The sequence below is a fragment of the Acomys minous genome (assembly GCF_964271855.1).
Source record: "Acomys minous genome assembly, chromosome: 11".
Taxonomy (NCBI): Eukaryota; Metazoa; Chordata; class Mammalia; order Rodentia; family Muridae; genus Acomys; species Acomys minous.
This window is the reverse complement of record NC_140492.1, coordinates 12693837-12720504: the sequence shown is the minus strand read 5'-3', so window position 1 is coordinate 12720504 and position 26668 is coordinate 12693837. Positions and strand designations below refer to the sequence as shown.

General features: G+C 39.6%; 1 protein-coding gene across 1 annotated transcript in view; it reads right to left on the bottom strand.

Moving 5' to 3' along the window:
• Positions 1–6336: 6336 nt before the first annotated feature.
• CYYR1 (cysteine and tyrosine rich 1) overlaps positions 6337–26668 on the bottom strand; it is a 92693-nt gene continuing 72361 nt past the window's right edge. The window contains exons 3-4 of the mRNA XM_084802357.1: positions 22887–23044; positions 6337–11070 (exon numbers count right to left, since the gene is read on the bottom strand). Coding sequence (XP_084658483.1) covers positions 10868–11070; positions 22887–23044 — 361 coding nt within the window. The 3' untranslated portion in view covers positions 6337–10867. The remainder of the gene's footprint in view (positions 11071–22886; positions 23045–26668) is intronic.

Below are 26668 nucleotides of genomic sequence, written 5' to 3'. Positions count from 1 at the left end.
ATACAGTGGGGTAAGAGGTCCCCCTTGGTCTTAGACCTAGGAGAGGAGAATAGGGTGAAAGTGGGAGGGAGGGAGGAAGGGGAGAATACAAGTGATGGGATAACAATTTAGTTGTAATCTGAATAAATTAATAAAATTAAAATAAAAAATAAAAATAAATTGTACTATTTGTATAAAATATGAAAGCTAACTATTATTTTCATCTTAAAGTTCTTTCTTATCCATTATCCATAGTAATATCCAATTATTTGGCAAATAGATATATATTTCTTTTAATATTATATATTGAATTTGAACTTCTGGAAATGGGCAACACAATAGTATCTACAAATTTTACAGGAATATTCGGACAAAATAGACCTGCCTTTCAGTAGATGTCTGAAAACAGTGATAATACTGAGGTATGTAGTCTGTTTCTTTACTTACATGTATATGTACATACCTATGATAAGGTTTAATTTATAATGTAGACATAGTAAACAATCAGTGCCAATAATGATAAGCTAGAATAACTACAATAATATATTAGAATAAGAGCTATATGAATGTAACCTTTTGGAACATCTAATTGTACTTTTTTTTTTCCCTAAAGGAAGCCTTTTGAGCTTGTCTTGGCTGAATTAGCAGCCATATTCCTTTTTTACTTTAGACTATTAAAATAGAGGTTATTTGGACACAAACTCTACTTTACTACAGCAATCAATAACCTGACCATATAAAATGTTACTAAATGGGCAGCATAAAGGATAGGTATGCAGGACACAGGAGGGACTCATGACCAGAGTATGATGTAGCAAAACAGGTGAGTTTTCATCATGCCTCTAAAAGTAGAGTACACTGTAAAACTTATGAGTTGTTTGTTTCTGGAATTTTCCATTTATTATATTTGGAACACAGCTGGCTGTAGATAATGAAAACCCTAGGACTTGTAGAATGGAAAATTCATCGTGGTGGCAGGCAATGTGGAGGGCAATCTAGTAAAGCTTGGTGCTGGGCCAGGTGCTGTCTCAGAGATAAGAATGTCCGTTCACTCTCTTGTCTTGCCCATATTGTCATAAAAACTGGAGCCCAAGGAAGAATAACAAGAGATGAGCAATGGAAGGGCATGAGTCATTAAGACTGTTCAAGCATGTGCAGGCATTCGCTTGGAAATTATGTCTCTCCACTAGACCTAACACTCTCACAGGTAATTTTCATAAGGAATAAAGCTGTGTGTTTCCTTGGAAGAACTCAAAGTTTGTTCTTACTGAAAGAAATGGCTTTACTTTTTAACTGTGAAGTCACATAGTACAGTTTTTAATTACGAGAATCTAAGGCTGTTATAATCCTTACCACATAGAGTTGAGCAGTGCCAAATTTGAATGTGGAGTGTATTAGAACAGTGCTTGGTATACATAGCTCATATGCACACACAGAGATGTTGTCATTGTTGTTATGGCTGGTGACACTTGTAAGGATAAGTCTATTAAGAGCCATTTCTCTTTATAATATAAGTCAATATACTATTACTCTTCATATATTTAATACTAGCACAATAGCTGGTTGCCATTTATTCCCCATTTTTCATTCTATTTTAACTGTTTTTTATTTCTTTTCAAAATATTCAGTTTTTGAATATACCCTGAAGAAATAGAAATGAATAAATCATGGAATCTCATTCCAGTACAAATGCCTTTGAGTGAGTCGCTTGTACACTGTTCAAGTGACATCCGAATCCATTCTAAGGAAATGTGACTTATGAAGCAATTCTTTTTATGTAAAATAGAAGAAACTCAATTTGAATTTAAGGAAGAATTAGACAAGTGACTCTGCCAAGCTGGCATGTAGTTTTATTCTTTTTAAAGAAGCCAGTCAAGATGAATACCTTCATTTACATGGACAGACATGTATATTGTATTTAACTTCCCAATTCATTTGTGTCTAGATAGATATGTGTCATCAGTTGTGATTTTTTAATCCACACCTCAGATCCTGGACACCATATAGAATATTCTATTTACTATTGGCTCACCACAGCTGAATCTAAATTTTTGTGTGTTTGTGTATATGTGCTCATGTGTATGAGTGCCCAAGTGTGTACAGAGTGTGAATGCACATGAATTTTCAGGTATGGGGAAGCCTGAGGAAAAATCTCAGGTATCATTTCTCATGAGCTGTCCACATAATTTTTGGAGATATGGTCTCCCATTTCTATCTGGAACTCGGGTAATGCAGGCTAACTAGTGAGCTGCAGAGAGCTGCCTGCCTCTGCTTTCCCAGTGCTGGGGTCACAGGCCTGTGCTACCATGTGTAGTGTTTTCCCTTGTGTCAGCTCTGGGGGTTGAACTCAGGTCCCCATGCTTGCACAGCAAGTAGTTTACTAACTGAACTGTCACCCCAACTCAACCTTAATATTTTAAAATGTCAAATAGTTTTCTGACTGAATATCATTACCCAATTATTTTGTGACCTAAATGTATAATAGCTCCCGGAGACAATGTCCAAGTTCTTGCTTTCAAAGAGTTTGTATGGTAAAGAGGAGAGAGAAAGATAATGCTGGTTATGATGAATACAAAATGGCCACAAAAGTAGGCAGAGGAGGGACACAGCGAATTCTGACTAAAATACCTACTACAGTTTTCTCCTCTAAGTGTGGGCCCTTTAATGATGTCTGGAAGGATAAATACATTTCCACAGACTAAGCAAGGGAATGAACTATTCCCAAGGCCATCAGGTGAGGAAGCTAATGTCCTCTGTCCACATGGTGGCAAAGGGATCAGAGGGGCTACACTCTGAGGCATGCTCACAGGAATTGAATTCAGAACAGTCAACCCTCCAGATCTGCTTCCAAAGTTACCACCTGTACGAGATTGATATGAAGGTACCACATCTTATCTTGTTTTCTGTCTGTGGATTTTAGTCATGGAAAAGTAAAACATACATGTGTTAGGCCGTGGAATCCAGTCCAGCTGTCTCATTTATTTACCAACCACAGTCAAATATGTGTGAGAAAATGCTGTCCCTCCACACCAGAAGCTACTCACAATGGCTTAGAAGAGGAGACGCCAAGCAGAAAGAAACAGATCTGGTAGTCATGTGCTGGTTCTCCCTGCTCCAGAGAAGGCAGAGCTTCCTAGCACATTTGGGCGGTCTCAAGCCTTTCCTTGGACTTGTTCTCTCTACTTCTCCTGAAGGTGTTCAGGATTAGGGTACAGGACAACTGATCCATGAACATTCATTTGGAAACATGTCTTGGAATTGCCCTGGCGAAGATTATGTAAGCATCTTGGAAGAAATTGAAAACAAAAGGCTAGAATGTGGGACTCTGCTAAGACTTGTCTAGAGAGGTGAGTGGTATGTACATACTTCCTTCTCTGCCAAGTGCAATACGCAGAGCATAGATGAACTTTATGAGGAACACAAGCTGCATGTGTCTCTTTCAATCCTGCTTAGGAACGTGGCATTTAGCTAGCGTGCCCTTTCAGTGTTGCCAGATCCTTTCTACTATTGTCACTTCCATAAAAGCAATTTCATTATAGCTAGACACAGCTCTGGGATTCCTTTCGTTTTTGAATCACTATGTTCTTGATAGAAGGAAACATTTATTTTTCTACATGGCCCAAAGTCCAAATAGCAGCCATAGGAGAATGTGACAAAAATACCCTGGCTGTGGAAAATAGTACCGAGATGGTCTCTGACACTCTCCACCTATTTCTTTCTGTGCTCTGGTGTGATTCCTATTGTTTTATGTAGATTGAACCTGATCCTAAGAACCCTGATTCCAAGCAAGAGATATGGTAGAAATGGTGGGCCCTTGGAATTTTCAGGCTATTTTATTCGGGTTCTTATATCTACCACCCTTATCCATCCCAATCCTTTCAAACTCCAACACCAGGAGGGGGGACAGAAGGTTAGTGTGGAGAGGGGGCATTGAAATCTTTGTAGAGTACTTCTTGCTGACTAGGGGGTTGAGTTCCTTGGGCCAAGTCCAATCTTCTTCTCATCAGGATATCTCCAACTTCTTTTCTCTTGACCACTTGACAAACCAGCAACAGCAGCAGCTCGAGCAGCATCCAGAAGGAGAAACAGCCACACCTCCTCTCTTGGGGCCCTGGTTTTTCCCACACACTCTCTAGAGTCCCCCAAATTAAACTATGTTCAGCTGGGAGAATCAGAGCATGGCAGACCATGCACGGGGCACATAGTCTGTTGCTGTGTACAATCTGAAGCAGCACCATCAAAACAAAAACATATTTACAGAACTGCGTTTCAAAGGAAGCCAAAACTCTCACTGCAGTGGGCCTTCACTTCCACCGTAGAAGGAGTTTTAAAACCCTGTGATTCTCATCCTGTTGGCATTCTGTACTTTACTCTCATTTGCTTGCTTCATGGAGAAGCCCAGAGAGTACAAAAGTGAAGCTGGCCTCTAGTCAATAGTCAGTATGCATAAGAGATCCCTTATCCTAGCATCTTTAAGGAACTCATTTATGTCAACAGCTATGCCTGGGAGAGATCTTGAAGCAGACTTCTTTAGTTGTGCATTGATTCAACTGGAGACTGGGCGATCTCCTGAGCCAGAACCTAGAGTCCTGATCTGGTGAAGTGGAGATGTGAATCCTTTTTCACGCCGTGTGCCTCATGTGGTGTTTTGTTACACAGCCATGGATAATTGTATCCTTGATTATGGAAGTAGCACAGCTTTCAGTGGGGCACAGAGTTGGAAAGTGAATCTGTATATACATTAATGTCTGTGTGAGTCGCCAACTGGAAAAGGTCTGTGTGACAGTTGTCCTTCAGGTATCGCTTGTAATAATTGCAACAACCCAGTAAGGGTGATTTTGATCATATTTTGAAAGGCAGTGGTGATATATGCATTTTCCACACATACAGAGATGGGGGCAGGGGGAGGCAGAGTTCAGAACATATAGTTAGAACATGGTCGAATCTGAAATAAAATCAAAGTATCTCCATCCTAAAGCTGGGATCATTTCTCAACATGAGGTGGAGAGGGCTGAAAGTAGGCTGCCTGAGGTTCTCTTTAATCATCTAGGTCACTTTTATTTCTTGAAGATTGTGACAACTTGAAGCCTAACACAGTGGCATTGACCATCATGAAAATGCAGCCTTATACCTTACAGACTGTGTCTATAATCAGTTAATGAATATTTCACTTTCTAAGCAGGCCTGGATTAAGGACCTGGCAGTCCATACACACACACACACACATCTGTGGTGATTAGCAAGGCCTCCTGTGACTTTATAATCTGGTGTTAGGTTGTTTCAATGAAGATTTAAAAAAAAAATAAAACAACAAAATGTAATGGACAATGAATATATGCAACAAAAAATTAAAAACAAAGAGAAATAATAGTATATAGCACTCCAAATTTTGATATTGATATTGTCTCCTGGGTGTTAGACCTATATCATCTACAAGCAAGCTTTGTCGAAGTGAACCTTGCTAGAAAAAGACAAGAGTGAAGTAATGTAGATGTGGGACATGTTTTGTTTTTGTTTGGTGGAGACCAGCCGATTACAGAAACAGAAGGAACAATGTTTGGCATCGCACAAGGTAAGGCTGGCCTTGGATGTTCCTGTGGTGTGCAGAGCTGAGCTGGCAGTTGTAAAATTGATTTGACTCTGAGGAGAGACTGAGGTTGTCTGGTCAACTCCGAAATGAGAGCCATAGTCTGTCTCTGGTCATTAGCCCATTAGCATTTGCAGTAGCATTCCCATCTTCATTGGAAGGAGTTGAGAAGGCATTGCTGCTCATGGGGCCCCTGAACAGTGCAGCCTGTTGGTATTGAAATACTATCCCAACATTATCAAAGAGCAAAAGTTAACAAGCTCTCTAGTTGGAAGTGATTGAGTTCTTTAGAGTCTCCCTGTTAACACAGTTTTCACTGATCTTTCTAGTGCATTGTTGTCCAGAATGGCCAACACCAACCACATCACTTGAGATGGGCTAGTGGCACTGAAGAAAAAATTTCACTTGACTTAATTTCAATAAATTTAACTCTAAAAGCACAGGTTTAGAGCTGCTATTTTATTACATCTCTTTAAAATTTAATTTTAGTTCATAAGGATAGGATATTTTCCAAGTCTCAGGCTCTAAACTAAAAATTTGCACATATTCATCCAATTTTCAGAAAACCCATTGAGGCCCATTATATCGTTCACATTTCTTAGAGCAGAAATTTAGCCATCAGAGATAAAGTATCCTATCTCAAATCACATAGGTGAGAGTCAGGATTAAAAAGTCAGTGTGGCTCCAGACCTGTTTCCTTGTGCAAAGAAAAAGGCTGGTTCAGCAGCAATAGAACGGAAGAATAATGACACAAGACAGTTAAAGCACAGTTCTTGTTATAATAAGTTCTTTCATTTTATTGCTCATTGTAAACAATTTAGACATAGCAAATGTTAGTTCTTAAATAACCACAACCCAAATTTTTACATCAAATATTGTTTTCCTCTAATATATATCACCTGTGGAAATAATCAGTGAATTTAGACATCTATGATATATTCATTCGTGTTATTACGACACTAATAAAATCAGTAAAATTGTTCATCTATTGTAAATATATAGATTTGTGCTATGCCTTAGGGGAAGCCATAAACGACGCAAAGACAGGTGGTGTGGACAGAAATGGCTCCCTTGCAGGCAATATTTGTAGAATGTTGGAGGCACGTGGTGGATGTACATTAGTGTGAAGACAAGCATTCCATTTCAGCTGGACTTGCCTCTCTATTTTTCTTCAGGAACATTTAGTGCATTTGCAAACAGCATTCCCAAAACACAGAGACTTTGGCATTGTGCATTATAGCTGCAGCATAGTGGAAACTAATCACATTTGCAGAAGGAAAATAAATTAAAGCCTTTACACGGTTAACACTATGCCGATAAATCATGTGGGGCAGGGAGCTTCTCACTAGAATAGCCAGGACTCTTGAACACATCCCATCTTCTATGTTAAGATTATCCTTGTCTAAGCCTAGGACGTCACTCAAAACAAATCTTGCTTTGACATCTTCTGTAGACCATGTCCCATCAGAACCATATATTCCTAATGTAGATAACTGATACAGCAAACATCACTACTCACACACATTAATCTTCTCAAATACAAGCACAGATTCCATAACTTATGCTGTAAGGTATTTCTTTTGGCTATTTATCAACTTTCTTAGTGTCATTTTGGAATGTTCCTGAGTTATAATCATGACATTGGATTGCATGTTTTAGGTTTCCTTTTTAACGTGACATAAAGGTCTGATCATCAATCTCCAGTGTTCAGCAGTTTTAAACTGTACAAAAGGACCAACATAAAAATATAAATGTGAAGGTCACTTGCAGTAGAACATGACGCATTTGAATTTTTTATTGACTGCCTTTACATTTAAAGGTAATCTTTTCATACAAGTCTGTACTTAGGCAATAGGCAACAGGGGTGCTTTCTTAACTTGGCGGTTAATTACCTAACTTTAGAAAAGAATAGATTAGTTACAGTTTATAAAATGGAGAGAAATTGGTTATTACATTGGAGCATATTTATGTAGAAAGAAATCATTTTATTTCCCTCTTAAAAATGTCTGATGTACATAGTCAAATCATGGCACTTTATTACTCATCTAAAACTCTGGAAATATTTTGTTTCCCACTTTTTATTCCACAGCTGGAGCAACCTTCATCATACCTGTGACTAGGTTTATAGGAGGGGTTAGCAATGACTATGAGATCGTAGCCCCCAGAACCTGTTGAGTACCTTTGATCTTGTTTAAATAGTCAGATTAAATGAATAAGATTCATCTACTGCATTTGTTACTGGAGATACAGTTGGTCACTTCACATCTAGATGAAACATAAGCAAGAAATTGATGTTCAAAGGACTAATCTGTTGTTCATTTTTAGGGCTCCTTCCTAGGATATTTCTTTAATACACAGCCCAATTTTGTTTGAATCTTGATGGAAAGGATCTTCACAAAACTATAATGTGTATATTATAAACAGTAATGCTGCAACCATTTTTTTAAAAAACAGACATACTTTAGAAAAGGTATGGGTTTGATATTCTGTCCATACCAGTAGCATGTCAATGTCACCCATGAAGCAGCTTGGTTTTCTTGTAAATCCAATTTCACAAGAGAATCACATGGATACTTTTTGGTTTTCCAGTGCACATTAAAGTTTGTATGTACTCCAGTTTATTAAGTGTCTTCAAAACAATGTATACACCTCATCAAAATAGTTTATTGCTGAAAAACGACAACTAGCCCCAGGAGCTCTCAGCAGGTCTTTTTGGTGGTGATGGTGAGAGTTGCTTAATGCTTAGGCTGGTGGCTGCTGAAGGAAGAAGACTGTTGATTCCTTAAAGGAAGATGACAGTGAAGCCTGCTGAATGGGTTAAAACTTTTCTTCATGAAAGGGTTCTCTGCAGCCTATGATGCTCTTCGGTGGCTTGTAATGCACAGTGTATCTTCCTTACAATTTGTAGTCATCACTGTTCCTGCTGCTGACTTATCAAGTCAACTAAAATGCTCTGAACTCCTTACTATTCTACCATCTCTGCCCACAGCACCTTTCACTGGAAGTACATTTCACCTGAAGAAACCATTTTTCATTGCGCACCTATGAGACACAATTATTCATCTGGTAGTGGTGTTGTGAGGTGTGGCAATTGAGTTATACCTTTGAGTTCCTTCTCTAACTCTAGTTTCTTTGTGGGTCTACCATCTCTGTTGATAACTCATCCACCAAAGCCTTAACACTGCCAAAGTTATGCATGAATGTTCAAATCAACTTCTTCTAAATGCACATTAATATTGATAGCCTGACTTCTTTTCATTAATCATGTGTGGTCTTAATTGCATCTACAACCATGAGTTCTTTCCAGGCTGCTTCCAATTTACTTCATCAAGCCCCCAGAGGACACCATGTTTGTGTCAGCCATGACCTTATAAAAGTCAGTTCTTAAGTAGCACATCTTGAAAGTTGAAGTTTACTGTAGTCTATGAGACACAGAGTGAGTTTTGGATCATTAGTAAACATGAAAACATCTTTGTCTCTTTTTACATCTCCATCTGAACACTTGGTTGATCAGTGCAGTGTCAATAATCAGTAAGATTTTGAAAGAAACCTTGTTTTTTCCCTGAGCAATAAGTCTCAACACTTGGCTTAAAACATTCATTAAACTCCATTGAAAATAGGCTTGGTTGTTCTACTTGTAGACTACAGGCAGAGTAGATTTAGTGATTCTTAACAAGACTTTTTGACTAGCAAATGAACATTGAGCATTGGCTTCATGTGCAAGTCACCAGCTGTGTTATTGTTGGCAACTAACAAGAAAGCCAGGCTGTCTTTTGAGGCTTTAGAGTAGGGATGGGTTTTTTTTCTCTGTCTGTGGAAGTTCTAGAAGGCCATATCTTTCATCAGTCGGGTCTTTCATTTATATCAAGACCCTGGTTTACTGCAGCCACCTTTATGTGTGATCCTAACTATGTCTTTGGGAGAATGGGCTGCAGCCGCAGAGTAAGGCCCACTGCTTCACTTTATATTTTGATGCTATAGAGGCAGCTCCTTTCCCTCACTTCAGGGCCTGACCTCCACTCCCTTCACATCTTTCTCTTACAGCATGTAAGTTATGTTGACATTTCTCATACACCTCTACCAGCCTTCGAGGAATGAAGAGAAGTAGGTCCCAGCTTAGGAGTGAGCTTTATGACTTGAGGAAATATGGCTGTTTTGATCTGCTCCTCACACCACTAAAGAGTCCCCCTTAGAGACTGTTGGGTCCCTTCTCTCTTTCTTTTCCATTATTCATGTGTTTGGAGAGAGCCATTTTTAGTTTCCTTCACAAAGTCCTCATTTGTGTTTATAGCTTAATTTATGAGCTGGTATAAGAAGCCAGCCTTTCAGCCCATCATGCCAGATTTGAACATACCCTTTTCACCAAGATGAACTATTTCTAGCTTTGAGTTTAAAGCAATAAACACATGATTCTTCTTTCAGCTTGAATACTCAAAAGAATTGTTGGGTTATTAACTGGCCTAATCAATACTGTTCTTGGTATAGGGAGAAATGAGAGAGGAGGGGATGGAGTTTTTCAGTGGAGCAGACACAGTACACGTGATATTTATCAATCTGCCAAGCTCACTGTTCTACTGTGAGCAGAGTTCATGACAACCCAGAACAAAAGACGGCTGTAACAACATCAACAATTACTGACCACAGATCACCATAACAGACATAATAACAACAATGAAAATGTTGAAATACTGTGATGATTACCAAAATGTGACACAAAGACAGGAAGTAAGCTTTTGCTGTTGAGGAAAATGACATTGTGTGGAGCAAGGTTATCACAAACCTTCAATTTGTAAAACGTACAACACCTGCAAAGTGCAAAAGAGCAAAGTGCAAGGAGGTGAGGTATGCCTGTGGCAAAGCCCAAGTTCTCTTCTAGCTACTTCCATCCAGCGCCCCAAGTGGTGCCAGGCACAGAGGGGCTTCTAAGGCACTTAATACATATTTGTGGACAAATGAAGCAATGGCTTACTCTAGTCCTTCTAAAAATATATGGAATAAAGCTTTTTCCTGATGTGGCTCAGGCTGTCCTCTGTTCTTTATTCCAGGTTCAATACTGCAATCTCCTTCAGCTAGTCCTAAAGCAGCATGCTTGTCAGATGGTCTGCCAAGTGCACTGCTTTAATCTGAGTGTGCTTGGGTGGATCAGTAGATCACTCAATATGTGACTTCCGGGAACCAAGCATAATTCTCTAAAAGGGAGGGTCAGCTCTGAGCAGGGTGGTAACCCGCTCCACATGGGCATTCTGCATGAGATATTATCTGACTCTAACCAGTAGACAATTATTTTGTTTTTGCATGTTTCTAAATTGAGGCATCTTGTTCTGGGTAAAGTTGGTAATCGGCACATATTCCATTCTGGGAGGAGGAATATTTCCTTGAATTGCCAGGATAAGGAGGGGGTGGAGAGCGTTGGGCTGAAGCTTGTGGGGTTGGAGAGTAAGGTGGAGGCAGGTCTGCACAATATTCCATCTCGTGGTGGTCATAAGTATAGGGGGGAGGTGCCACTGAAAGAGAAAAGGAGAAAAAAATCAGGCAATCAGTAAATATCTCAGTGGCTGTGTGAAGCCATTATGCTAGATACTTGGAGAGGGGAAATACTTTTAGCTTGCAAAACAATATTTGTTTAGGACGTGGGCAGGTATGGCTGAACGGGTGAGTTCTCTGTAAGGCACTGCCATCGGTGAGGGTGCTTGGAGTTGGGGATTAGGAAAAGTCCCTGGGAAGTATGGTGCTGAAGGGACAGAAAATGAAGAAGCAGAGGGTAATTCAAGTTTGGCTAAAAGCACAGAAACAGAACAGTTGTGTATTTCAGCAGGAAGAGTGGGGAAAAGGAGAAATGAAAAAGGAGACTGAGGACCTCCCCTTAGTAGGGAGGCCTGGTAGCACTCAGAGAAAGAATAGGAAGGCTACCAAGATGAGACTTGATAGGCTGTGACCATATGGTGGGGGAGGAGGTCCCCTTCTGTCACAGACCTAGGGGAGGGGGAAAGGGTGAAAGAGGGAAGGAGGGAGAAATGGGAGGAAACAAGCAAGGGGATAACAATTGAGATATAATCTAAATAAACTAATTTAAAAAAGAAAAAAAGGAAAAATATATACCAAGCTGAGAGAGAGAGAGAGAGGGGGGGGGGAGGGAGAGACTGGGGAACTGGGTTCCCTGTCACCATCCTGGGCTTGTTGTCATGGGTAGAGAAAGTGACGTGGCATTCTTAGAAAACAATTGTAAAATTTATTTCTTTAAAATGATTCATTGCATTCAAACACAATGCTGTTTAGTTCATACAAATATACACTGCACATTGAGCAGGCTCTTCCCGTAGGCTCCACCCTCCCCTTTCTCCCACCCGTCATTATCCTCCCTAATTCTTTGTTTGATTTCTACTTTCATGTCATGCATGATTTTAGGTATTTACGTAAAATGTAAGAACCACAAATGGGAGCACGATGTCTTTCTGAGACTGGCTGAATTCCTTTAGTGCGATGTTCTCCTGTCACATCCATTTTGCTACAAACAATGTAATCTCAAGCTCTTTTGTGATGGAAGATGATCCTATTGCATCTGGACCACTTCACTTTGCTGGACACAGGCTGAGTTCATAACTATTACCGTGAACAGTGCTGTAGTAAACATCGGGCTGTACATATCTTCCTGATACTTAGGAAAATAGATTAGTGGATGTGCTTTGGTAATAGTACTCTTTCAGCAGAGAGGACATAGGCAGACTGAAGATACGAGAGGTGATGGAGCAGTACACAAGAGTACTCAAGTACGCTCATGACAGTGAGGAAGAAATATTCATAAAACACCAAGTGGCTGAGTCTGTAAGCCACTGGAAAAGTAGAAAGGAATAAGAAGGTGAAAGGAGACGTAAAATTATTGGGCACACAGAAGGAGGGTTCTAGAATTTTCAGGATAAACAAAGTTTGGGAATAGAGATTTTCCCAATCTTATTTGAAAATCCTTTTCTAAATCTTATTTGAAAAATCTGTCTTAATTTCATTTACTACATGTCAGTGCATTTAATAGTCACATTTACTATACTTGATTGTGACTTCTCCTGGATACCTATTTTGCACTGATCCTAATTCTGTCTCCAGGGGAGGAGAGAGGCATCTGTAAGCTGAAATTCATCTATGTCTTCATGATGAAAAGCCAGAAATGAAATCATCCTCAGGGTTCAAATCCTATTTGGGGAGTGACAGGCCTTAACTGGTCACCGTGAATGTAGCACGGATCCTAAGACTAACGTCACAATAATGTGACTAAACTGCCAAGCTTTCAACATTGCAATGACAGCAGAGAAGAGCTAGCATTTCAACAAAGTGTTCTTCCCCCCAAGGGCCTAACAGTTCTGATAAAAACAGGCACAGGCATGTATTAGGTCTAGACTACTACAAACATAGAAATGATGTTCCTACTGGATTTCTCTAGTGTGCCTCTCTTTACCAATGCATGTTTAGAGTCATGTATTGATCTCACTATAGACAGAGAATGTGAAGAAAGAGATTAAGTAACCAGAGAAAAGAGGAATAAAGACCCACCCAAGTGCATGTCAAATCTCCAGAGAGCCCTGCTCTGCTGATAAGATACCACTTTGTGCACTGAGGGGGCCGATGTTTTTTGACAGGGACCTGGTCTGTGTGAAGACATCAGCAGAGATGCTCACAGCTTCTTTAGCTCTCCTCTACAGGTGCCTGACTTGTAAGATCTGTTTTCTATGACAAAATGGAGTAACTCCAATGGAGGCATTCACATTCCCTCTGGATTTTGTGCCCAATTCCTGGGCTCTGTTAAATATAAGAGGGACGACACAAATATTTACAAAGTGTTTCATGCATACCAAGAAAGGAGGGCCTACAGCCTTCACATGAAACTGGCAAGTCCCACCCGTCTGGGCTGCCCCATCACACTGGTTCTTGTAAACAGGTGGTTCCACCTTGTTATTAAGCTTAAGTTTCTCCTACCTCTGGCCCGAAGAACCCAGACTAATTTATCCTACAGATGGCCTCCACCTCTTCCTCTGTCTCAAACCTATGGTGTGCGTTTATGCATCCTTGACAATGCATTTGGGCTTGGCTCTGGCATGGCTTGAACACTGCTGGCAGACAGTTGGGTCAGAATCCTTATGCTTCATGCCGCTGTGAGTTGAATTTCAGCTGTGAAACAATGGTCTTTCATTCGCAGATCCTTTGAACTCTGCTGAAATTGCAGTGATGCTGGAGAGTGGTGCTCTGAGGAGTACTCACCATGAAAGTGCTGTTTCTTTTGCAGTAGTGTCACTGGAGGGCAATAGCTCTGTATAGTGGCCTGGGTTACGTTTCTTCATGACAGTAAGGTCTCATAAGGAAATAGCTGTTCAAGGTATCAGTTTTGGAATTCCTGATTAACCCTAATTAATTAAGGGGTTTTGTTCTTTTCAGTTGGGCACATAATTTCTGGAAGATGCATGGATGCCTTTCTAGAGAACTTGTGTATGTGATATTCCAACTCTCTGATGTAAGAACTGCAAATATGCTGTTCACCTTCAATGTCAGATACATGTGTCTATAACGTTACAAACCCGATGCTGGCCGTGATGGTGTACATTTGTAATCCCAGCGTTTGAGAGACTGAGGCAGGAGGAGCTCGATTTTGGGGCCAATAAACTGAATTCCGGGTCTCCCTGTTATACAGCTAATCCCTATATCAAAAATGACTAAATGAGTGAGTGAGTAAACAAACAAACAAATAGATACTGAAAATATGAAATTCACAGAAGAAATGCAAAGTTTTCAACAAATTCAAGTACTGTTCCAAAATATGCAGAAAATACGGATGCAGAAAAAAATCATCCTGAACTTTGTCATTTCAGTCTGTAGTCACCGGTCACACCCATGCCTCTGGTCATTTGTGCATTTACACTCTTGTAGCCACATGTAATGGCACCATATTCATCACTGCACAGGATAGTACTGCTTATATTTCTGTGTATTCTTCCTGAAATGTTATTATTACTAGCTATATTTTATTCTACTTTATATTTACTTACTCTGGGGTTACCACTTTTATTATTATAAACAACTGACAAATATGTTCTCACTGGAGACTTTATTGTTCTGACTGATTTGTTTGGAACAAAAACTTTAGAAATCTGTGTTAAACAGTGATTAAGTGTTTTTATTTGCGGTGTGTTGCATGGTGAGCCTATTTACAAAAGAATTATGAAAATTTCTACAGATACCGGTATGGCACAGGCAGGCTGTCATATTAGAAAATTCATAAATAAGAAAAGATAGCTATCTTATCCCATCATTTCTCTGATCAAGGCTGGGAGTTACAACATCTATATTCTGATTTGGTGCTTGAAATTCAGACTGGGTAATTTATGTGTTTATTCACTTTTGTTCCAGTCTGGTGACTTATAAATTGGACTCTTAAAGTTAATAATAAGTAAAGAAACAAACCTATAAATTACATATTTTCACTTTAAGAATAGTTTGTCAGTTGGGTGTGATGCAACACACCTTTAATTTCAGTAGATAGAGACAAACAGATCTCTGTGAGGTTGAAGCCAACTTGTTCTACAAAACCAAACATCAAAAAAGAATAATTCATCTTGGTTGCTCATTTTACTACATAATTTTGGGCATTTCAAAGTTTAAAAGTTGTATATAACAATTTTTCACCTTTACTTTCTGTTCTTTGTAAATATAAAAATCAACCTTTTTTCACGTATCTGATTCGTAACCATTCTATTGCTGAGTTTACCCTCTCTTATTTTATATAATTATACTTTTTTGGATACAGGACATTGACATAAAGTGTAGGATGATCAGAATCCTATAATGTAGCACAGATCCTTCTGGCTCAATTCTCTGAGTACTGGGACTACCAAAGTGTGGGCCACAGTTTTATATTTGGTAGATGTTGTAGTAAAGTTTAATTTTCTTCTAAGGTTTTAATCTTGACTAAGCCAAATATCTAAATGTAGCCTATTAAATAATACCCAAAGTTCATATTATTATGGTTCTGTTAGAAAATGGACTTGTTAATCTACTTTCTCTGTCCTGTGGACCAGGTATGTCGGTTTATACAGAAGCAGTTTATCTTAATTATTATAGATTTTAAATAGATTTTAGTATCTGATTGGACTCTTCAATAACATTGTATGTGTGTGTGTGTGTGTGTGTGTGTGTGTGTGTGTGTGTGTTTGTGAGAATATGTGTGTATGCACATGTGCTGTCTATATGTGTGTATGTGTTGCATTGTATGTATGTAAGTAATTTATGTACTCTTGAAGACTTTTTATATACATTTTTTAGTTTTGTTGTTGCAAGCAAGTTCTACTTTACTCTGTGCTCCTGAGCCCTACCCAGATCAGAAAGTTTACACAGAAGCCCTGAGTAGCTGGCAGAATTTGCACTGCCCCACCCTCTGACACACCACACAAACACGGCTGTTTTTCTTCTGCAAAAGGCCAAGATGCTAAAACATATTAGAACTCTTTGTTCCTCTTCCTTTCTGATAACATCAGGATCATGTCCTGCATCCTTGTGTCACTATTAGAAGGACAATCTCCTAGGACATCCTTCATTTTAGACTTGTAACGAAGGACGGCTTTCAACTCCTAGTCTGTCTAATTTCCCAAGCTCCCTTGACTCAATTTGCTGTGGGCTAAGTGGAAAACAAAGCTGGCTTCGCAAAGTCCCAGGTGTCTTCTGGTTCTTCAATCTTTCAGCTACATTCTTTTCTAATGGTGTCTGCTTTGTGGTGTGTGCATGCATCACTGTGGGTGTAGATCAACTAAAAGTCTCTCTTTCTCAGTCACTGAGACAGATTATTTTACTAGGATTGGAAACTCACCAGTGATTGGGCTAGGGCAGCCCAGGTAGCCTAGCTTGGGATCTCAAATGTATGCTGCCATAGCCAACCTTTTACCTGACTACTGGAGACTCAACTTGGGTCTTCCCACTTGAGCAGCAAGCTCGCAGCCAACTGCCACATCCTGAGAGTGCCTATTTCCCACAGAAAGATGAGCCATGGAGAGTGTATTTGCTGTGGGCTCAGAGTGTTTTGAGTTTGGGGAAGGAAGAAGAATGTGAGACTGCTATTCTAAGGAGATGCATAAATATGAACAATAGCTTCACATTTGCATCTAATTAAAACTTCAATTTTTTTCCATTGATGAGATGGCTCAAGGAGATCAAAGTCACTACTCCTTGAGCCTAGGAACTAAGTTTTATTCCCAGGACCCACAAAAAGCTGCAAAAATAGAATTAGCTCTGTGGAGTTGTCCTTTAGCCTCCACATGTGAGCTGAGATACAAGCACCCACAAATATCACACAAAAACATACAGAAGTAATGGTGATGATAATAATAATATTAATAGTAATAATAAAATATTTAACACATCTAATTTCTTTCCCAAAAGATGTCTTCCTCTGCCACACTATCAAACTAGAGTTATTTTTCCTCCTGTGCCCTACAATTTGCAGGGCAGGGACACGTTAAAGCCATTCCTCAAACCATTATCTATTTTGTTTTGAAATGTCTGAATTGTTTTGTACCATACAAGCCATGAAACTCTATTTCTTGTATCTTATAGATATCTGTAACCCTTCCTGATCCAAATATGTGTTCACTGAGGACTCAGGAGAGGGTCCACATTTATCTGTCCATCTCCAACATCAACTACCATTCCTGCTCACTACAATGTCCACGTGAGCCTGCCTCACATGCCTATGCCATTTATGCTTTGCTTTATCATTTCCTCCCCCTTGTAATGATCAATTATGTTAATATTTTGCAAATTTTTATCTTTAAAATATGATTCTTCTTTCTATTTTTCTAGAATGATTTCCAACATATCGAGGGCAAATTAAACAACTGAAGTTTATGCCACCTCTTTTTTATCTTCCTGTCCTTTAGCACCTGGTATTTATGCATCATTACTGAAATTATTCCTTTGCATCTGTGTCCAGGCTCTTACATCTTTCTGTCCCTATGGTAACCGTGGTGGGAGGAATGGTTGAAGAGAAATATTTGTGGGTCTTCTTAGGCTATCAGGCTGTCAGGATGTGGAGCCCTAGGAATTGTAATTACCCCCCAGGAATCTCTTGCTGGAAGCACAAAGCTGAAGCCTGATCTCAGCCAGAGGATGAACTTGTCTCTGTGGACTCTGAGTGACAAATTGTGATGTCACCTTGCAGGAGAGACAGAGCCAAGACAAGAATGGGTCAGTGATGTGATAGACAGGACCATACCTTGGCCAGGACTGCCCAGCTGTGTATACATCTTGCCTTCTACTCATATCTAAGCCTCATGTCAGATGCCTAAAGATAGACTGAAGGGGACGTGGGAGAGATCCCTGGCTCCCTTTATTTGTTCCTCTTCCCAGTATGGTCACGATGGATAGATATCCTTGTTTTGCTTTTTGCTACTGTCTGCTTAATTGGCCCATTGAGGACTGGTGGCTGAGCATAGCTTGTTAGGGCTGCCAGGACAGGCAAAGGCTCTGTATCTAACAACTCTAGCAACACGCCTGCCCAGCAGAGCCGAGGCTCTGATGAAACCTAACACTCTAACTACTCTGTATCTGAACCATGCAGACTGATCTCACTTTAAAACACTGAAATGTGTAGTCTGTGGGTTGGTGTTGCTCAGAGAGCCTGTATTACACTAGGCATTTCACACATCCCACTTTCTGAGGTTGTTTTCTTCACTCTCCTTCACCTCAAGCATATCCTTATCTCTCGGAAGAAGATTGGGTGCTTATTTCACAGAGATAATAGGAACAAACAGAAGAAAAGACTCTCATATCTGATGACCAAATCCAAGCCTCTAAGGGAAGGAAAGTAAACCACTTCACTTGTGCATGGGATCCAACTCTGTGTCATGCTGAGACTCTGAGTAAAGCCATCATGGTGTGTACATGGTGTGTATTTGAGCACACATGTGCTAGAGCACTCACATGGAGGTCAGAGGACAGTTTATGGAGCCAGTTCTCTCCCAACTTTATGTGAGTTGAAGACATTAAATTCAGGTCCTCAAGCTCTTCACACACTAAGCCATCTCTCCATCCAAGACTTTGACCTTTGACAATGGCTCTTGCCCTGTATAGTCACCAGCTTCCTCTTTTTATTTTATATATTAATTGCTAAAATACAAAATATCATGAACTACAGTTCTCTATGAAAAAAATCTGTTTTCTTGATCCATTTTAAAGTGAAAGTTAAAGAAAATTGTACCTGCTTTTCTACTTCCTCACACAATATGTATGTGGTGGTTTGAATGAGACACCATTGTATATTCTGACAACATGAACGCTGAATTCTATGGTTAAAGGGAAGGTTTTTATTGTAGATATCAGAGAATTTGAAAGAGTCTAGAGTAGAGAGAGAAAGAAATAGACTGGACTGGCCTGCAGACTGGACATACCAGGGCTATCATTGATCAAGGAGAGAACAGTCGGGGATAGGGAATAGAAAAATCATAGTGAAAATAGCAGGAGCCTAGAGAACAGCAGGGTTCTAAGAAGGTTGAGGAGCTGGGAAAGGGGGAGCAAGCTCATGAACTGGAGGGACTTTCAGGTACAGGAGGAGGGGAGAAGTCTTAGGATGGTCACATGGGCTTTAAAACACACAAGTACATGTTCATTGGTGAACTATATATCCCTTTTGCTGGAGGTAAGGGGAATAACTCCTTCTGGTAGATGGCAACCAGCCTGACAATTTCCCAAGAAATGCTGCCTTTTATCTAACCACCAGAAGTCCTCTGGTAACCGAGGCTGATCTGGGACAAACTCAGTTTTGGACAGGTGAGGGAGTTTGCCCATTTTAAAGGGGTATACCTTGAAAGTGACAATGTCCCACTCCCCCACCCTCCTTAACCCCCGCAAACAGTTTCTGGCATTTGATTGCGTGTTCTCCAGCTGTTTGAGAGGCTTAGAGCATGTGGTCTTTCTGGAAGAAGTGTGTCACTGAGGTTAAGCTTTTGGGTTTCAAAGCTGCTTGTAGCTGTCAGTACACTGTCTCTGCCTCTTGATTGTTCTTGCTGCCATGATTCCCTGATATGATACACTCTTATACCCCTAGACAAACAAGCCCTTAGTGTTTTATCACTGAAATAGAACAAATAACTATTACAACATACAACAAAAACTTCTATCTGTGGCATCCATTTTGTATGTGTAATTCACACAACAACAGAAGAAGTTTTGAATTCTGACTGCCAGGGTGGTATCTTGTTCATCACTGTGCCCATTTTGTTTTTTGTTTTTTGTTTTCTAGTGTGAGTTGTATCTTTAAATTCACTATAGCACTATTTTATACAGTACATTTCCAGAATAAACTTTTAGCAGAGAACAAATTACTCTTTTCTTCAACATTACTTTTATCTATTTATTAGTGTTGTTGTTGATTAATTTTATAATGAAAATAATATAGTATATTATAATTTATTTTAAACATTATTATTACTTTGTGTGTGTGTGTGTGTGTGTGTGTGTGTGTGTGTGTGTGTGTGTGTACGCGCATGCGCGTGCGCGCGTGCCATGGCACAGCACATGTAGAGGTCAGTTGTCAGCTTTCAGAAGCCTCTCTTGGAATTGAACTCAGATCACTGGGCTCATTTGGCCAATTCCTTCACCTACGGAGGCAGGTTGCCTGCCCAGAAAGTGCCTAAAATATGAGTGTGGTTTCTAAGGAAGCATGGCAAGAACTCAACGGAGTTCCACATTCAGTGCACATGTCTGTGGCCTATCCTCAGTGTGAGTACAGAGGGACAGACACAGTGACTTCTTTTTCTTTCCTTTTAAAAATGTGTGCAGGTGTTTTGCCTGCATACATGATGAGAAACCACTGACTTTGGATCTTCTGTGATGTAAATTATGTGTCTCTGGAAGATCCTTAGTGCAATGGTGTGATATAACTCAACATCTACCTTTAAGGGAAAGTTGCCCTGGCAACTTTTTGGAGAGTAGATACCAAGGATCAAGCATTAGGTGCTGGGAGGTGTTAGGATACTGCTGTAGTTGTGGAGGTGAAAGCTAGCCATGTGACTCTGTCTTACTTTCTTTTCTATTGCTGTGAAGAGACATCATGACCAAGGCGACTTATAGAAGAAAGAGTTTATTGGGGCCTACAATTTCAGAGGGAGAGGCCACGAGCATCATGGCTGTGAGGGGGACTATTGCAGCTGACAGACAGGCATGGCACTGCAGCAGTAGATGAGAGCTTACATCCTCATTTGCAAGTTGGAGGCAGAGAGAGAACTAACTGGGAGTGGCTGGGCTTTTGAAACCTCAGAGCTCACATTTAGTGATACACCTCCTCCACTGAGGTCATACCTCCTAATTCTTCCCAAATAGTTCCATTTAACAGGGGACCCAGCATTCAAATATATGAACCCATGGGGTGCATTCTCATTCAACCCATCACAGACTTCCACCCAGGAAGTAACCACGTCTGTCTTTATGAGAAGTAGTCAGATGCACAATATGTTTTAAAGGTGCTGCTGAGAACGGTTCCTTGCGGATGGCATGTAGCTTTAGGTCAGAGAGAAGGAACAAAGGTGACTCCAATGTGTTGGTCTGAGAGCTAGAAGACTAGAAAAGCTTCACCCTTTGTGGTGAAGATTGTAACTGAGGAACGGAGCAAAGATGAACTATAGGTTGTGAGGGGAGAGAAGATGAGAAATGTAGCTTTAAGCATGTTCATTTCTACATAGCGACTAAATATTCTGATGGAAATGTCCAATGAGTGCTGAGATAAAAATAAATCTTAAACTCAGAAAAGCAGTTTGGGAACAGTGGTATGTAACTCTGGGAAGCATCAGCATACAATTTCTTCTTCTTCTTCTTCTTCTTCTTCTTCTTCTTCTTCTTCTTGTTCTTCTTGTTCTTCTTGTTCTTCTTCTTCTTCTTGTTCTTCTTCTTCTTCTTGTTCTTCTTGTTCTTCTTTTTCTTCTTCTTCCTTGTCCTCTTCTTCCTCTTCCTCCTCCTTCCTTCCTTCCTCCACCTCCTCCTCTTCCTCCACTCCCTCCCTCCCCCATCTGTCTGTCTGTCTCTCTCTTCTCATGTGGGCAAAATGACACAGCCATAGAACAGTAGATACTATGTGGAAGAAGACCCAAGAGTGTGTGGATATGGGAGAAGACAGAACAAATGAAAATTTTTTTCTACACTCATCTGAAGTGTGTTTCTTCATGTTGAAGCAAATAAAGATTAAAAAAGGAAGCATTGGCAGTGGATGCACTTAGAAGATGTGTGTGTTGTTCCTTTTCTTGTGGGACTGAGAGAAAGAGTGAGTATGGATGAGAAAACAATATCCTACAAAGTTATCAATTTAGAAATTGCTCATCATATCATTATTGTTGTGAATATTTTAATTTTCCATTATTTTTGAAATGTTCATACAGGTAGACAATAAAATATAATCTTATTTATTCCCTTTCTCACTTCAACTCCCCTACATCTTCCCAACAGTTTCCCTCCAAAACATCAACTCTTTTTATTCTTTTCTGATAGTGTACTAAATTCCAGCTAGCTATGGCTATGGAAAAACTGAAAGTGGCCACATCCTCAAAGAGAATGTGTCCCCCTGTCTATCAACTCCCAATTTCTCCTTGGTAAGGGCAGGAGCCTGGAGATCATCTAGCCATTTGGGTCAGAATTTTCACTGATATTATCCAGATTTACTACAGCTGCTGTGAGTTCATGATGCTGCTTACCTTTTATGTTTTATGTTGCAAACAGAAAGTGACATAGATTCTCTAACACAAGATGAAGGGTTTTGTATACAGAATTTCGTGTATACATTCAATGTATGTATATGTAGAATTTCTTGAAAAATTTCAGCATGTACTTGTCAAAGTATTAATATATCACCTTTGCCCTTTGTTGAGAATTTTAATATTATGTGGAAGCTATATTTCTTGTTTAATGAGGACTATAAGAACCTTTTCCAATACTTCCCCAAGAGACATATGTACCTACTGCCTCAGAGGCCAGCTTATTGAGATAGATTGCACACTTTCTCTATAATTACTTGTCAGAACTCATTGGTAGGTAGACACAATGAGTGTGAATTTTCTATTTATCTTCATTCTGGCTGACTGGTGGTTGTAGCTAATGATACAGTTATTGAGAGTGTGACTATATACTAACATATTCTTTTTACCAAGATCTATGTTCAAAGCTACAGCTTCAATCTATCGTTATTTGGGAATACTCTAGAAAATCAAGAATTATTTCAATGAGAATTCTTTTACTGGCTCTTGAAGGAGCAGAGTATCACTGACAAGCCCATCTCATTTTTTGAACAGCGAGCCATGTTGCTTACCAGGATAGGAGGAGATGGTGTTTACGTGGGCTGTTCTGATGACTCCCACCCGGGTCCCCCGGTTGTTCTTCATGCACATGCAGATGCATATGGCGATTCCTGCAATGACCCCCATGATGAACACGATTCCAAACACAATGCCTGCAATGGCAGTGCCCCTGAGGAGGAAAACAAAAGCACATCTGCCTCAAAAGTCTGAAAGGAGTCTCAAACACAGCTCACGGCTCTCAGCAAAGTGTGTCTTTGCCGTCATGCTTAAAGGAAAGTGTTTATTTAGAGAACCCCTTGAATTAATAAACCAAATGGACTTTTTTGTTTTGTTTACAATTTTACATAAACTTTAATGTAAGGAAATACAACTTGTTTTGTCAAGTTTATGTTAGAAAGTATTGACTAAAGAAGTCATAGATAAAACATTTAGCTGAATCTCTCTCTCTCTCTCTCTCTCTCTCTCTCTCTCTCTCTCTCTCTCTCTCTCTCTCACACACACACACACACACACACACACACCACACAAGAAACCAGGGTTATCTTTAGAAACAATGGTAAGGCCATTTATCAAAAGAAACAAAGCACAAGATGAAAATGAAGCAATAGAAAAATTCAACTTCACTTCTCACAACCAAAACAATTATCACATCCTTAAAAGAAATAAATTTAGAAAAGCATTGTACAAGATATGTTGCAGATTTGCATTCCATTAATTCTACCAGCTGTATCAATTCATCTCATTTGCCTGGATCTGCGACTTGCCAGGTCAGACTGACCAACGCAGTGCCTGGTTCACGCAGGTGCGTTCTCTGCAGTATCTGTTATACGTCAGTACACCAGAATAGACTTAATTCAGAAACTGCCTTTGTCAAACAAAATGAAGCATCATTTGCAGGAAAAGCACTACTGAGAGACTGAGAGCCCTGCTTCTTGCACTTTGGGGTTCAGCTACAAGACTGGAGTACAGCTTACAGACTTACATTGCCATTGAAGTCTTTGTTGCCATAACTTTGAATTTTTATATGTGAAAGAGTCATCGATTTGTCCAGGGGTAGGGAAGTGTTTGCCAGGCATCTTGAGTTTATTTCGGTTCCTGGGAAGGGATGTCTTGATGGTCCGGAAGTGTGAGTTATCTCTCCTCACTGTGCAGAATCATCACAGTGTGAACGACCAGATTCCCCTTCACGCCCCTGTCCTTCGCTGCTATCCACTGTGCTTCTTATGCATTAAAGCACATTTCGTGTGGTTTCAATACCAAGTAAAGTTCAATGAAACTTAAAGAAATATAAATTGCTATAATATTAAATGGTCCAGTTGAATAAACATGTGTGGGATAAAACATTTACATTCTCCACAGCTGAGTGGAGAGTGGGGTCTGACTTTCACACGTACTCTGGTGCCTCATATTTGACCATATCCCCTGGATGGGGAGACCTGGTGGCACTCAGAGGAAGGATAGCAGGTTACCAAGAAGAGACTTGATACCCTATGAGCATATACAGGGGGAGGAAATCCCCCTCAGGAACAGTCACAGGGGAGGGGAATAAGGGGAAAATGGGATGGAGGGAAGAATGGGAGGATACAAGGGATGGGATGACTATTGAAATGTAACAAGAATAAATTAATAAAAAACCACTTAAATTTTTTAAATTCATAAATTTATATTAATTGTAATCTCCACTGATAAAATAATGATCTAAAATAATAATATAAAATCATTTTGCTATGTACTTGAACAGCAAAAATATGAATATTGTACAAGGAGAACATTTGTTTCAATGAGAAACCTCAAGTGCAACAATTAAAATGCTTCATATAATAAGGCAATTTCCCCCCATAAAACAAAGAAAGCCAAATGCACCATCTGCGCCCCTACCCCATACACACAGAAGCTAGAACAACAAATAAATATTCCCATTAAATTCAGGACTAATGTCAGCAAAGCCTCTATTTCCACGATGGCTAATGATTTACCCCAGAAACCATTAGTGCATGCAACAAAAACAACTGAAAAAAATTGCAGAAGATACTCAACATTATTTTTGTACAACATGATCTGTAGCATCAATTTTTGTCAGTGGTTTTAGAAGTGGTTCATCTTTACCAGAGTGAAGAACCTGACTGGGCAGTGTCACTTCTCACAGTGCTTCCCTGGACGCATAGCACAGTAATATGTGCATGAACACTTAACAAGGATGCTCACCAAAGTGACTGCGGTGCAGCGGGCATGATATTCAACATGGCTAACTTCCTAACGATATTGTGAAGAAGAACACAAGTATTAACATACAGTATCAACATTAACAGGTTGACTGCAATTCCCTGGAAGGAGAAACTGTATCTTCATGAACTAAGTTTTTAAATGCACAGCCTATGCATTAAAACCTATTAAATACATAACGTAATGCCTTGTAAATAAGGGGCAACGAAAGCATTTTTCCATTTTCTAATTTGTGCACTGCACCAATAGCTACCATTTTCAACTTTAAGATTCTTTGCTGGAAATTATTGTAAGCCTATTTCTCTTTATCATTTTAATTTATTTTTTAAAATTTATCTATATATGCACTCTTTGCATGCATATTTCCTTTATAATAATTATCTGTCGTTAAAATTGCTATCAATACTTATATTACCACTGACTGCAGTGTACCCTGCTGGGTCAAGTAGAGTACTGTGGTAAACTTAGATTTCTCTTACAAGCCATTTTAAGGAAGTTCTACTGGTTTCATTTCTCTGTGTATGCACCACTGTAATTCTTTCCCCTGCCCATGGTTCCTTGAAATCTTTCACGCAATTAGCATTAATTTTCATTTTCAAGCACAGTAAAAAAAAAATACTCATCGGGTTTGTTCTGTTTCCATGGAAATCTCCTAACCATTCCCAGGTCTTAGGTCTTCTGAATCGAGAGCTTTTCCGTTTAGACCTGGATTTTAGGTTCTCAGTTTCAGGACCACATTCCTGAGTGGCTTCTTATGGAGGGACTCAAAAGGAAGCTTGGGTGGGTAAAAATGACTTTATAGTATACCTTTCCTGATGCAAAGGTGTAGACAAAGAAGTTGTTCATCTTATGGCATCCAGAAAGTGAAGAGAAAGCAGAAGAGGGTAGAGGGCTCTTTTGATTGCTTAATTTGATCTCTCATGTTTAGTATTCCACTCAATGGTCTGGTCATCCATGAATCCTCCTAGCTTTGTTTTGGATGTGGCAACAGTGTTACCCAAAGGCACGTGAAAGGGTGCGTGTGCTGGGAGCTTGGCCACTACTGTGGGATGTGAGGAAGTAAAAGGAGGATCCTCCTGGGAGGTGGTTACATCTTTGAAGGTGTACCCAAAGAAAGGATTCACAGAGTTTCAGCTCCCTCGGGATTTATCTTGTTTCTTCCTGTAATTGTTCCTTCTCGTGTGTTCCATTCACCCTAATGTGACAGACACAGCCAGATGGGGTCTTGATAAAGGTAAAGCCATGCTGTTCAGACTTCTGGATTTTAAAACTGTAAGATAAACAAGCCTTTGTCTGTCTGTTTGTTTCTTCTTCCCTTTCTTTCTTTTATAAAAGCATTTGTATTTTGTTATAGAAATAGAGACTGATGAACTCCTCTACTTAAAAAAAAAAAGGCGTCTAAGCTTAGTATGCAAGGCTGGAATTTGACAAATGAAACATGTAAACTCAATTTTCATGTCTTTTTCTTGATTTGCTTTTTCCTCAGAAAACAGATTTCTTTTTCGTTTTTTTGGTTTTTTTTTTTCAGTTTTGTTGTTGAAGAAGATGAATCTCACTAAAAAATTCCCTA